The 16,261-nt window shown below is 28.7% G+C and overlaps 1 protein-coding gene across 1 annotated transcript; it reads right to left on the reverse strand.

The window, feature by feature from the left end:
• Positions 1 to 14,374: 14,374 nt before the first annotated feature.
• On the reverse strand, positions 14,375 to 15,274 carry LOC136089800 (uncharacterized). Its single transcript, XM_065815889.1, has one exon. It carries the CDS (start codon positions 15,272 to 15,274, stop codon positions 14,375 to 14,377), a length of 900 nt encoding a protein of 299 aa, XP_065671961.1.
• Between the last annotated feature and the right edge of the window lie 987 nt (positions 15,275 to 16,261).

The following is a 16,261-nucleotide window of genomic DNA, read 5'->3' on the forward strand; positions in this document are numbered from 1 at the left end:
AGCTCTCTAATCGTGTTAAAACTTGTGTTGAGTTACCTAATGGCAAGTCCTTTTTAGTCATAAGTACCATTTAAGTTATAATGATCGATAACAAAGTCTATACTGTTTATTGAATGTAACAAGATCCAGTCAATGTTGTTATATATGCAGATGTTCAGCCAAAGACATCATTGACAAAGTTATTAAACTCAACGGAGGGGCTGCAAGTCAACGGAGGGGCTACAATATGAATTATTTTCACTTTGTGCACGTATTTCTTTGTGCATGAATTAGACACTCAAACGTATACGTTTGATTGTCTAATTCATGTTTTATACAAGACATCAATCAAAAAATGGCGAGTATAAAGAGATACAAAACAAGTTCTTGTTAAAAAAACTTACACAAAAGAGATTATTCTGACAGTTATATTGCTTGAAAAGTCTATTGGTATTACATGCCTCAGAGCTTCAAATGATCTTAATTCATGGAGCTGAAGTAATAGGAATTAGATTTTTGCCAATAGGTAATGCCAATCAGTAAAGAAACTCAAAAAACTAGAAATAAAAGATTAATAAAAAGTAAGGAAAATTATTTCTATAAAAAATCAAGAATAAAGATAAATGAAGATGTCATAAAAAAACTTTTATGTACATCTGATCCAGTTATAGTCATTAAAAAACTGTTTCATTAATAAAAACCTCTTTTCCTGGTGTTATTGAAACTTTTATTTGCGATAACTCTAAAATATAAATAAATTCTTAATTTTTTAATACTATTTTATAGGTTTTTTTAATTTTTCAGCAGTAAATGAGCTTGATATTTTTATAGTTAATTTAACTATATTATTGCAATTTTAATAACAAAAACCACTAAAACAGTTTTAGCACAAAAAACGTTGTATGTTGCCCTGACACCTTACTATGCCTTATGTACAAAAGTAGATATCATCAATAATCCTCAATTTTTTCATGATCTTTATTAACTGAAAAATGACTTTGAATAAAGTATATGTAATCAGTTTAAATGTCTAATATAAAATTAAATTAAAAACATAATTATTCATTGCACGCCACATATCTGAAATAGAATTTTTTTAAACGGTCTTAAAATTACAGCTTTTTTTTTGTTTATATTTTGTAACAATAAAACTTATTACTGGCTGGTTACAATTTTTCTTTATACAGTTTTATCATTATTAAGTTTAGGGTAGACTTGGGCATGTTGGCCCACATTTTTTAAATTTGATTTGTGTTACTTTTAAGAAATTCATATTTTATTTTATTTGATTAGGCGAGAGTGGGGTACCATGACATACTTTTGGTTTTTGCTTCGTAACAATTTTTTTAAACGCCTTTTTTCAGGCGATTAATTTAGTTTGTAGAATAAATTTACACCTACAAAATGAAATATACAAATTACCAAAATTTAACAGGTTGAACTTAAGAGACTATACCCCCACAGGTGGGGTACCTTGATAAACTCTATGATCATCATTAAAAAAGTAAAGAAAAAGTATAAAACATAGAGAAAAAGCAGATTTTTACTTGAAATATAAACAAATTATTAATTATTACCCAAATAATGCATCCAATGGTCTAAATCACATTTCAGAAGACCAGGTAATAGATTGTTTTAAGTATCATTCTTAATTTCTTATATATATATATATATATATATATATATATATATATATATATATATATATATATATATATATATATTTATATATATATATATATATATATATATATATATATATATATATATATATATATATATATATATATATATATATATATATATATATATATATATAATACAAGGAAATCTCATTTCAATACAAAGTATTTATTGACGCTTAAGAATGATACTTAAAACAATCTATTACCTGGTCTTCTGAAATGTGATTTAGACCATTGGATGCATTATTTGGGTAATAATTAATAATTTATTAATAATTTATTAATAATATATATATATATATATATATATATATATATATATATATATATATATATATATATATATATATATGTATATATATATATATATATATATATATATATATATATATATATATATATATATATATATATGTGTGTGTGTGTGTGTGTGTGTGTGTGTGTGAGTTATTGAGCAAGGAAATGGTTGACAGTAGACTTAAAAAATTAAAGTTTGTATGAGTCAGGAAAACATGAAGATGAGAGAGAGTTCCAAAGCTTTGAAATGCGGGGAAAAAAGCTAGACGAATAAAAGTTTTTGCAGCATGTAGGGACAAACACAGTAAAAGAATAAGACTTTGATGAATGACGAGTCAAGCGAGAATGAGTCTTGGTTGATGGAACTAGAGATGATAGCTCCTTTGAGCAGTGGCCATGATAGTATTTGTAAAAAAAAGAAAGAGATGCAACTTTACGACAATAGGAAAAAGGCTCAAGCTTAGCAGATAGAGCGGGTCCAATAATTTACAATGCGTTTTTAGATCTTGTCTAAAAGAGAAAGAGCTTCATTAAAAGAAACAAGCCAAAATATGACAACAGGATTCCATACAAAGGCAAATAAGAGATTTTAGAATGTAATCAGGAGAGAGAAAACGGCGAGCACAATAATTAGAAGCAACCTGTGCAGATGCTAATTTAGCCATTTGTTGTATAGTTTCCATAAAAGATCAGTAGTAAGTGATAATCCAAGTAGACGTAAAGAAGAGGACTCAGTGAGAAGGTTGCCATCCATCAATATAGGAATGTCGGCAGTACTGCGATAGTTGTTTGCAGTAAATAACTGAGTTTTGTTGAAATTAAAATTTACAAGCCACTGTGAGCCCCGATATGATACATACATACATACATACATACATACATACATACATACATACATACATACATACATACATACATACATACATACATACATACATACATACATACATACATACATACATACATACATACATACATACATACATACATACATACATACATACATACATACATACATACATACATACATACATACATACATACATACATACATACATACATACATACATACATACATACATACATACATACATACATACATACATACATACATACATACATACATACATACATACATACATACATGCATACATACATACATACATACATACATACATACATACATACATACATACATACATACATACATACATACATACATACATACATACATACATACATACATACATACATACATACATACATACATACATACATACATACATACATTCTTTTTATAAATCACGAAATTCTTTTTATAAATCAAAATTAATGCGACATTAATTTTGATCTGGAAAAGAAAAATATGATATTTTTAGAAAATTCCTTCGAAAAACTTAGATACATGAAAAAGGTCTTGTTTAAAATATTACAAAAGTCTTCGTTAAAATTAAAAGTCTTTCAGAAAAAACAGTTAAAAAAGGTATCAGAAAACCAAATTTCAATAACGTGTTGCTTTTCCTTTGCTTTTTATAACAACACTCAACCGATATGAGATAGAATGAACCAGTTTTTTTGTGATTTCATGACTTAAACAACTCCATGCATCCACTAAGGCCACTTTCATCTGTGGTTTGTTAGTGAAGTGAATTTTACGCAGTTCAATTTCCAATTCTGACCATAAATGCTCAATTGGGTTGAGATCTGGACTTTGAGTTGGTGTTTTGATCACTTCAGGACAGTTGTAGAGCATCCAGAGCTGTGTATCAAAAGCACTATGCTTTGGATCGTTGTCCTGGTATTACTTATATTCACCAGTCAACCCCAATTTTTCGGCACTTTGGTTTAAGTTTTGTTTTAGGACATCAATATAAACATGGGCATTCATGTTAGTTTCTATAAAATGTAATTTTCCAACCGTAGAAGTTGCCATTTAGCCCCAAATAATGACATCGCCCCTGCCATGTTTGACTTTTGCTACCATATTTTGCTCTTCTAACTTTGTATTTGGTCTTCTCCAAACAATGACACGTCCATCCGATCCAAACAAATCAAATTTGGTCTCATGTCGTTTGAAGACTTTTGTAACATCAAAAAACTGATTTTTCATATTTATTAATTTTTTGACGTAACTTTCTTTAATCAATCAAGTATTATTTCTTTTGTTATATATTAAATAAGGATAGTTAAAGCAATTTCAACAAGAATTTTTACTAATAAATACGTTTAAGTGTTTTAAATAAGATGATTAGTAAAAAATACTTCACTGTACAAACAATTTTGTTATCCTCTGTAATATATATATATATATATATATATATATATATATATATATATATATATATATATATATATATATACATATATATATATATATATATATATATGTATATATATATATATATATATATATACATATATATATATATATATATGTATAAATATATATATACATATATATATATAAATATATATATATATATATATATATATATATATATATATATATATATATATATATATATATATATATATATATATATATATATTATGGTTGAGGAATTTGCAGCTTTTTAGTCATTTTGAATATATATATATATATATATATATATATATATATATATATATTATGTATAAGTATAAATATACATAAATATATATAAAATGACTAAAAAGCGGCAAATTCAACCATAACCTATTCGTCATAGGGTTCGTCTGTTTTTTAAAACCTTTTTAACTAAAACATTTTTTGTTTAATTTTAAAACAATTATCACCTTTATTAGCTGAAAAAAAACACTTTAAACCTTGATAATTTTAAATTGTAAACAGTGTCTCAATGCAATGGTTATTGATCGCATACCGTATTAAATATCCCTAGCAACAGTAAAAAGGAACACAACGTTAAAAAAATATATATATATCCATTTTTCTTATATTATTCTACAACAATAGATGTTGGTAACCCCAATACTTCTCGTGCAGATCAGGGTCCAGGTGTGGTAGGTGACAGCTCAAAGAACTAATTAAAACAAACCAATCAATCGGATTACTCGGAACATCTCCGATTTGTTGACCTGTCGGTGAGAAGATCTTATTGCAAACACCTCATACCAAAACCAGGTCAGAGGAAAAGTTATTAGAGTGTACAACGAAAACAAGACAAACATTGTATTACAGATTTTTCCGTGCAGCTAATACAATTATGAGACAATTAGTTTATGTCAATCCAGTTCTAGTCGTGCTGTTCATGATCCAGGTATAGTAGGTGATAGCTGTAAAAACCACTCAAAACGAATTGTTCAGTCGGATTACCCGCAACATCTTCAATTCAATGACCTGTAGGTGAGAGGTTCTTACTGCTAACATCTCACACAACCAAGAGGTTGAAGGAATAGCATTTAAGAGTACACCTGAATGAATATACACAGCAACAGTAAAAAGGACACGCAACGTTTTACGGATGTGTTCATGCATCTAATATAATTGTGAGAAAATGAGTATAGGTCAATCTAGTATTACGTATGCAGTTTGTGATCTAGGTATAGTAGGCGATAGCTGTAAAAACTACTTAAAGCAAATTGTTCAGTTGGATTACCCGGAACATCTCCAATTTGTTGACCTGTTGGTGAGAGGTTATTCCTGCTCACACCCCACACATCAGAGAGAAGGGACAGCATTAAAGAGTACAGCAGAATGAATATACACAACAACAGTAAAAGAAACACACAAAATGTTACATATGTATCAATGTAACTAGTATTATTCTAAGACCATTCGTATAAGTTAGTAAAATTCTAATCATGCAAATCATGATCCTGGTGAACGCTTAAAGAACTAATTAGGACAAACCGATCAGTTGGATTACCCGGAACATCTACGATTCGTTGATGTTCCGGGTAATCCAACATCGGTTTAGAAGTTCTTATTGCAAACACCCTACACAACAACCAGGTTAGCAGAAAAGTATCCATGTACCATTTGGGCCATTTAACTATAAGTTGATAAGTCTTCGCATACCCCTAAGCATACTAGATGCATTAAGTCTAAAAGAAACTTTGAAACCATGTCAAAATTTAATTCAATTTAAAACACCACTAAGCTGTTCAGAATGCTGTTGATGACAAAAATCTGAATCAGTACTTAAAATTGATGAAATATGTGGGAGTAGTATCTTGCCACACCACTCTCCTTTCTGAACACAAGGCTCAAATCAGTTATAACCATTGTGTCCCTTAATACACTTAACAAATGTTCTAGCTGGTGCATTACATATGATAACAGCAAGATTGATTTCATCCTCAATATTTTCATAGATAAAACCATCTTTTGGAAGAACTTTGAACTCTAACAAAAAATTATGTAGATAATCAAAAATGGAATTAGGTTTTTGGGCACCACTTTTTAAACAAATCTCTAAAAACACCAATTTGGGTGTTTTTAGAGATTTGAAGGCTCTGACAGCAACATTTATAAACAGTAACAACTTTTGGAAAATTTTATTAAAATTTTTTTTACATGTATGTTTAAATTTTTTCACAATTTTAGATTTTTATTGAATAATTTCCTACATGTTTTTTTAATATAAAATACTTATGAAGCATTGTACTCTTTTACTATCAGCTATCAAGCTGATTAAACTGACTTGATCAGCTTCAGCTTTAATTTGAAGCTAATGAGTTTAAAGCTGAAGTTGAAACATCAGTTGCAACCCATACTTTATAGACAACATATTTAATGTGATGTATATACTTTATCGTAATGCATGTGTTTTTTATAATTGAGTAGTTATTTTTTTATTTTATAATACATGTTTTTTTTTAATACGTGTATATTTATAATATTCAATCCTTAAGAAATTATCGACTTTTACCCAATATTCTTTTGATAAAAATAATATTTTCTTACCCTAATCTTATTATTATTCAGTATTAATAAATAAACATATGGTATTATAAGTATTTACAAGTATAAGTATTGTAAGTATAACTTATTATTATGTATATTATGATATTATTGTTAATATTTCAAGCGTACAATTTTAAATCAAAGTCAAAAAATATCAATGAATAAAAAATGCATTTGATGCATAACAGTAAAGCCTTTTTTTGCATTTATATGTAAACACTTAATATTTATATCTGACGGTGGGTAAACTTTGTTAACATCAGTCATTTTGCTTGCATAAAATATAGAAAAATCAATGGAAAAGAGTGGATCTGTAAAAACGATTTAAAAGCTTTAAATTCTCTAAATATAACCTATTCATCACCACATTTGCTTGTTTGCTCTTTTTAAATGTTTCTGCTAGTTATGGTAATAACCTCAAAGCAGTTATTACCATAACTAGCAGAAACAAAACTTTATATTTTGATCATTTTAAAAAAGCAAACATTGTCTCAATGGAATAATTACTGCATGTTTAATAGTTACTGGAACATAAATTAATTATATATGTTAAACTTTGTAAATTTATTTAAAAAAAAATTAAAAAATTCTTTTATAATAGTAAATGAAATGAAATTTTAAAACAACGTCTTTTTAATGGAGTTTCACAGTGAAACAATACACCGAAAAAAAAATTTTCTCTTTAATTACAATGTAAATGTAATATATACAAAAAATATAATGCCCGGTAAGTGTTTTGGTTTCCGGGCCCGTCCGGAAACCAAAACACTTACCCGTCAAAATCCCGTTCCCGTAAGCCCAGACAAAAACCATACAGTACCCGTCTGTCAATGTTGTCGAGGAATGATCTTATCATCAGAACCTTTTACAAGTTTTTTTACATTAATACATAAACAAAAACTAAAAAATTACAATAAATCGTGATATAAATTGAAAATATAAATCAAACCACTGATGTTATATATAATAAATTAGTCTGATCTTATCGTCAGAACTTATAAAAACGCAAATATATATATATATATATATATATATATATATATATATATATATATATATATATATATATATATATATATATATATATATATATATATATATATATATATATACACAGTGGTTTTCATAAATTTAGACGCACTCATTTTTTTTTGTACATATGTGTAAGAAAATACTTAAAATAAAAATAAAATAAAAATGCTACCGCTTTGTTTGATATATAATTTAATAGAGGAAGTGAAAATCAAAAAAGTCTTATATCTTGTTAATTGATAGTTAATTGGTAGTTTTTTTCCCATATTTCTCATTAATAGGCCTAAATTAATTGATTTTGTCAAAAACCTTATATAAATATAACTTACCTGGAATTAGTTAATCATTATTTAATAAATAAGCAAGTTAAGTTAGTTTTGCACTAAAAAGACGAGAAAAATGAGCAAAAGACGTATCACTCAAGGTAAAAGATGGCAAATTATTGCTCACATCAAAGAAGGAACCAAAAGTAATAGAGACATCGCCAGGTCAATTGGAGTTTCTGAGAAATACGTTCCGACAACGAAGCAAAACTTTTTTCACACTGGTGGTTCCAACAAGAAAACGAGGCCAGGTAGATCCTTGTCAACCACTAGAAAGGACAATAGTGCCCTTTTTAGAGCTGTAAGAGCTAATCCAAGAATTAGTTACAAAGAATTGACCACAGAATTCAATACAACGCGAAATACATCTATTTCTTAAAGCACAGTCCGCCGAATACTTATCAAATACAAGATTGGAGTCTACTCTGCTTTGAAGAAACCGCTCCTACGTCCATATGATAAACAAAGGAGACCTAAATGGTGTCGTGAAAGAAGGTATTGGACAATAGAACAATAGAAAAACATTATGTGAAGTGATGAGAGTAACTTTGAGCTTATCAATCGCAAATCTAACATAACAGTCAAAAGAATGGCTCACGAAAAGTATTACGCCAGGTACATTAGACCGATTGTACAAAGTGGAGGAGGCTCGATAGGAATCTGGTCATGCTTCAATTACAAAGGTGTTGGTATGTGCCAAACATACACCGGAAGAATCAACTCCAGAATATACGTAGAAGTACTGGAAAACAACCTAATTCCACCAATTAACCTGCTTATGCTTAATGATAAACCATGGAAACTTCAACAAGATGGCGCTACTGCACATAATGCATACTATACAAAGGAGTGATTCAACGATAATAATATCAAGACAATACCGTGGCCTCCATACTCACCTGGTTTGAACCCGATTGAAAACATTTGGGCTTGTCTTGACCATGAATTGGCAAAGGTTCAATAGCGATGTGCAAAAATCTTGTTGAGTCTATGCCTAGAAAAATTCTTAGTTGTATTAAAGCAAAAGGCGGATACACAAAATATTGATTGGTTCATAAATTACGCCTCCTAATGTATCGTGCGTCTAAATTTATGAATAATTTTTTTTATCTTATTTTTTTTAAATACCGTGTAGTTGTACCTAATTATTACTTAGTAATTGTACTTTTTTTGTAAATTTGTTTTAAATTTTGTATTATGCATGTATTTATCTAATAAATAGAAAAAGAACTAAACCGAAATCTTTTTTCGTTATTGTTTTATCGTTAAAAAACCAAAAACTTCTATTCTCAAATATGAGTGCGTCTAAATTTATGAAAACCACTGCATACAAATTAAATACAGTAAGACATCTCTTTGAAATAGGAAAAAGAAAATACAGCAGTCTTAAAATTAACTAGTAAATCAAAAAAAAATTCTTTTTTCAAATCCATGCTTTATGCAAGCAGAATTCTATTGGGCCTAGAAATTCTTTTTTTGTTATCTTTTGTAGAAGGAAAAATTACTGTTTTTTTTTTTTTTAAATTTAAAAATTACTGTTTTTACTAAATTTTTGTTTTTTAACTTAATAACTTAAGACTTGAAAAACAATAGGTTTTGAATCGCTATGACGTAATACGCAATTCATATCAAATAAATAAAATGTATGGGGAAATACAAATTAAATTTTTGTTAACTTAATTAACTTTTTTTGGTCAAATTTTTCCATTTCCTTCTATTGTCATCGAAAATGATTAAGTGTGCAAAATTTGAGCAAAATTGGTTGAGAAAAAAGCTTTCAAAAATTGATTTCAAATTTTGTGGCACACAAACATATATATATATATATAGAAAGTAACCTTATATAAAGCATGGAAAAATACGTGATTTAAATATATCATCAATAGAAAAAATAAAATTTTTAAGTTTACTTTTAAAGATCGGAAAAGTATTGGATTTTTCAAAATTAGGTATAACAATATTATTCCAATGATATGGTGCTCGAAATGTAATGCAAAATTTGTTAAATGTTGTTCTGCAAATTGGTTCATGTACAAAATTTTTGTTTCTAAGTAAATATTTATTAATTCGGTTTAGAGAAAAAAGATCTTTAAAGATGGGTAAAGTTAAATCGTTTTTCCACATGTAAATAAAGCATAAAATGTTATAAACATTGAGCTCGGTAATATTAAGTATTTTCATCTCTATAAATAATGGTTTGGAATGAGTAAAACGATCCGCAAAATTAATCAATCGGATTGCATGCTTTTGAAGGCGGTAAAGACATTATAACTTACTTTTTTCGGTACTTCCCCAAGCTATGCTGGCATAATTTATATACGTGTGAATAAATGAGTAATAAAGTTGGGTTAAGGCTTTTTTCTTTAAATATGATCTGGATTTTTGGAAGACTCTGTTACTTTTAGATATTTTCGAGCAAATACAGTCAATATGCGGTTTCCATGTAACGTTCTCGTCGAGAACCACTCCTAAAAATTTAGTAACAAAATCTCCTTTTATTTCGACTTCATTATAAATGTTTTGGGCAAATTTTGGGGTAAATAGCGTCTTGTAGAGAACGAATGGAAAAGAATCCATTTGGTTTTATTAATGTTAAGCGTTATTTTTTTTACGTTTGAACCAAGTAGATATGTTTTTAAGTTCATCATTCATTGAAGATGGCTTTGGTTATTGCTATTAGTAAAAACAAATTGTTTGCGGTTTTATAAGTAACTTCGAAGCCATTTTATAGTTATATAGTTTATTCCGTAGTATTTTAGTTTTTCGAGCAGGATTTCATGGTCGACAGTTGGATGATTGTATGTTCAGTGGAATTATTTTTTTTGAAACCAAATTGGTTATTAAATAAAAGATTATTTTAAACAAGATACTTGCATACTCTATTATACATAATACGATCTATGATTTTTGAAAAGGATTGATATAGAGCGATAGTTACTGATATTGTAACAGTCCCGTTCTTTGAAAATTGGAATAACTTTTGCAATTTTTTGTTGATCAGGAAAAACTCCTTGGTGGACAGATAATTTATAAACTTTAAAAAGAATATCTTTGAGATGATTAAAACACTGGACAACTATGTCACCATAAGTTCCATCAGCTCCGATAGCTTTTTTTTTAGTGATTTAAAGGCAATTTCGAATTTTTTAAAAAATAATTATAATTATATTTCTTTGGAACAGTTGCAATCATCCATTGGTACTAAGAAATCATTAAGGGCAACTGGGGTAAAGGGAATGTTATTAGCTAATTTAGGGCCAATTTCGATAAAGTATTTATTAAATTTGTCAGGTATAGCTTTTGATTCATGAATACATTTGTTATCAACTATAATCATTTGGGGTATTGAACCTGAGCATGTTTTTTGATTGCTTGTAATTTCTTTTATTACTTGCCAAGTGCGCTTAGAGTTGTTTTTTAAATTTGTCTAGTTTTCTAGAGTTAAAAATTTTTTTCTTAGGCGCATTCGAATTTTTTCGAACAGATTTCTATAATTTTTGTAAATTTTTTCATTTTCAGATGATTTCGTTTTAATATACTTTATATACAGCATTCCCCTTAAAATTAATATGATCTCAGTGCAAAAGAGATAACTGATTTTTAAAAAGATTCATATTAGTAAGATTAAAATCACGAATAAATATTGTTTTAGAACTATAATTAATTGAAGCGTTTGAGTTAAGAGTCAGAAATATTGGAAAATGGTCAGAAATGTCAGATTTTAAAATGCCTTTTTGAATGTCGTTGTTAAAGATATCAGTTGTTACAATATTGTCAACTAGAGACGTTGAGATATTGTCAATTAGAGACGTTCTTTACCGCCGTCAGATACACGCTATGCGTTTAATCAATTTTGCAGATCGATTCTCACATACCAGAATATTTTTTATGGAAACGAGAATACTCAATGTATACGAATTAAATGTATTTAATGTTTTATGTTTAATTTATTTGTGAAAAAACGATTTATGCCCTTTAGTTTTTAGAGATTTATTTATTTGGAAACTCATAAACAATTACACCTTAAGAAATAATAATTTTGTAAATAAACCGCCTTGTAAAACAAGATTTAATCAATTTTGTATTTTATATCGTGCACTATATCTCTGGAATAGGATTGTTTTACCAAATTTTGATATTGATATATTGTATAGATAAATTATGATATATTGTCTAGCTACGTTATCAAAAGTATTTTTGATTACTTTTGATAACGCAGCTATACAATATATCATAAATTTTATGATGCAATGTGTAGTTTTTTCTTTCTGTTTTTAAAAAATGGTTCTGGCGATAAGATCATTAGGATCTTATGTCAGATACCTTTGTTTGTATTTTAATTTTTTATAAAATTTTTGTGTCATAGTTAAAGCACTACTGGTTGAAGTCCGTTTGAAGAGCTACTAACCATCACCTAAATTTTCGTTTTGTTAAAGCGTCTAGTCTTTGAGTAAACTCAACTGGACCAACCTGTTCCTATGGCCAACGTGCCCTGGCCTCCCCTAATAAATCTTTTTTCACCGAAAAATGTATTTTAATTAAAATAAGACAAATAAAAAAAACAAAAAACAGAATAATAATAAAAAAAACCCACAGCCATATGAAAATTTTTAAGCTTTTAAAGTTTTAAGTTTTTAAAAGTTTTAATATGATTAACTTATAATTTTTTGAAATTTAAACAACGAAAACTTTTCTTGATGAAATCTAAGAATACTGAGGAAGAAAAATGAAAAAGGAAAGGAAAAAAGGATAGGGTAGGGTGGGGCAAGATGTCCCCCTTAACAAACTTTAGCGTATATAACAAATACTTTTATATTTTCTTGTAATTTTTCTTTTTAATATCAAAGTCTACTTATAAGAGAAGACATTGGTAAGATAAAATAACTACTTTATTACTGGTGATAAACTTTAAAATTAAAAAAACTAATAATTGTGCAAGGAGACATCTTGCCCCAGCCGTGGGGCAAGATGCTCCAAAGAGTGCATCTTGCCCCAAACCTTTTAAACAGTTGTTAAAAATAACTATCAGTTAAAATAAAAGCTATTAATAGTTCTTTATTAAAACTCTTTACATTTTAATAAAATAACTGAAATATAAACACTGCAATTATTCTATGCAATTGTCTTGAAGATAAATAACTTTTTTAAATTTATATCACTAACATAAATGTTCAAATAACATATACATGATTATGATTCACAGTAGTAGCATAAGTCTGAATCATCTGGACCACATGAAAAGTGGTACCAAGATGTACATTTACTACATTGTGTCCAATCATCAAATGGTGGCACATTGTATGGACAAGAGCATATGGTGCATAGAGTTGTATCAGTGATAAAAATTTCAGAGGCAGAAACCATATCTTTCTTCTTTTTCATTTGTTTCTTTATGCCATTAGGTCTTTCTGCTTTCTGCTTTTCAGGCTTTTTCACCTTTTTTGTCTTCAAATTTATTGATTTCATTTTTTGCTTGATCACCTTATTAAGTGCAGCTTTTTCTTTACGCAATATGACTGCTTGTTGCTTTTTTTTTTACATTGTTTTCATGCTCTTCTAGTCGCTTTTTGAAAGATGAAGAAGTAAGGTTTTCAGCTGACTATGTCTTTCTCTTTCGTTGTCTTAAAACAGGAATTTTGGGACGCAGAGAAATCTTTTCCAAAATATTTAAGGGAGAATTAAGGCCAAGATACTCATCAACAATTGGCAAAACTGCATCATCAACAGCCTTCAATTTTGCAGCAGTAGTTGTTGTGCTCATGACATTTGCCAACTGTATAGGTGCAACAAGAGGCAAATTAGGCAATTCACTAGATTGCTGACAGATTTTCAATGGCTCAGCTTCATTAGTGAGCAAAGCTGCTTCAAAGGCTTCATCATTAAAAATAAGGTCATTTATTGGGTACAAACCAGAGCATCTAAAACCATTGATTGCTTTGTCAATGTTTGCAGTAAAGTTGTAGGCAGTTGCAAAAATACCTGCTATGTCAAAAAATGAAATTCTACGCCCCTGATGTGATAACATCCAGTTGCTTGCTGCTGTATTGTAGCCAACTTTTAATGGTTTAAAAAATGTACGATCTAAAGGTTGCATCTTGTGTGTACAATGAGGTGGAAGAGTTATGAGATGGATCCCATTGTCACGACAAAAGTTAATAGCCCCTGTTTTTGTGACTGTGATGACCATCAAGTACAATTAATTGCTCATTAGTTTTAGATGCATGAGTCACAGCAACAAAATGTGTTAACCATTCAATGAATAAAGATGAATCAGTCCATCCACTGGAGCTAACTCTAATAATTGAGCCTGAAGGTGCACCAACAGCCAGCCTATCAGTCATTCGCTTACGAGGAAATATAAATAAGGGTGGGACATAAGTGCCACTTGCACTCATTGCACACACAACTGTCACAGTAGCACCTCTTTCTCCACTAGTTATTTTCGAAACTTGTCGTTTGCCTTTCGTTGCAATTATTTTTCCTGGCTTATGGACATTTGTGATTCCAGTTTCATCCATATTCCAGAGCTGTTTGGCTGAAAACTTATGTTCCTCAAATAATGACTTGTATACTGAAAAAAACTGATTTACTTTTGGTTTATTGAAGCCAATGGCTCTGCTTATACTGGTGGCTTGTGGAGTTCGAATAGAAAGTTGTGGATTGCGAGACATGAATCCTTGCAGCCAATCCACTCCTGCCATTTTTGACTCTTTATTAAAAGGATTATCGATTCCCATTTGCTTAGCAAAATCATATGCTAGGCGACGCACATCTATTGTTGTCAAGCCAAATAATGCTGTTTCCATAATCTGAACTTGTGTAACAATCTTTAATTCAAATTCTTTACTAAAAACAGGAAATTTTCCACCCAGAGACAAACCACCAGCAACTTTTACTTTTCCATCTCGATGACGTTGTAATGTTTTTTTATTAATACTAAATTCTGATGCAACATTCTTTAGACTGCAGCCCATCTTTATTACATCTAATGCTGACTTTATTCTATCATTTGTTGCACCTCTCTGTGTTTTTCGCACATAATTTCTCACCATTATTTGTAATATTTAAATATGTATCTAAAGAAATATTAAAACCTTAAAATTTTAATTATATAAACATACCAACACATACACAGTATTATATAATTATTCAATATATTATTATTTTATACATTACATAACATCTATAAATTAACTCTCTTTGAGTTAAATAAGAACTTACTAAAGTTACATGTACATACAAAATTACTCAAGATTATTAACAATAACACGATGTTGCAATTATTAATGATGTTGCATGCTAAACACAGCTCCTTTTAGTAGAAATTGTATTATGCGCATGTAATAATATATGAAGTTGTATTAATACAACTTCATTCAGCTGAATGCAATGCATATTTGTAAAAGTTTTACAAATATGTATTGAATTGCAGCAATAGCATGTAATACAGCTTCATTTTACTTAGCATATACATTATAACATTTACTTAATATATAAAATTATTTTAAAAAGCTATTTACAAATATGTATAATAGTTATCAACATATAAACCAACATATAAACATTGTCAATAACTAAATTAGTAAACGTTTTTATATTCTAAACACACTTTAAAAATGGTAGAAATTCCGTAAAACCACGACGCAAGAAGCCCTTTGAGGGCATCTTACCCCACGTAACCGAGGACATCTTGCCTCATCTGTAGTGAGTGCAAGTTTAATACAAATAAAATTAATTTTATTGCTAAGTTATAAAATTTCTTGACTATATATTATTGTGGGATAAATTCTCTATAAAACAACACATTTCTTACCTTAATCGCATAAGTATTGCCAATCCAATAAGCATTCAAAGTTAGAAGCAACTTACTAACAAAATACTCTAAAAAGTAATAAACCGATTTAAACCTCACCTACCAGCAATATTAAAAACATTTTTTATTCCACGATTTTGTTTTAACTTTATGAATAGTATTATAGAGGGATAAAACATTACCGTCCTATGATACTCTCACATAAGCAAAAAGACTTCTTGTCCCA

Source organism: Hydra vulgaris, chromosome 13 (genome assembly GCF_038396675.1).
Source record: "Hydra vulgaris chromosome 13, alternate assembly HydraT2T_AEP".
Lineage (NCBI taxonomy): Eukaryota > Metazoa > Cnidaria > Hydrozoa > Anthoathecata > Hydridae > Hydra > Hydra vulgaris.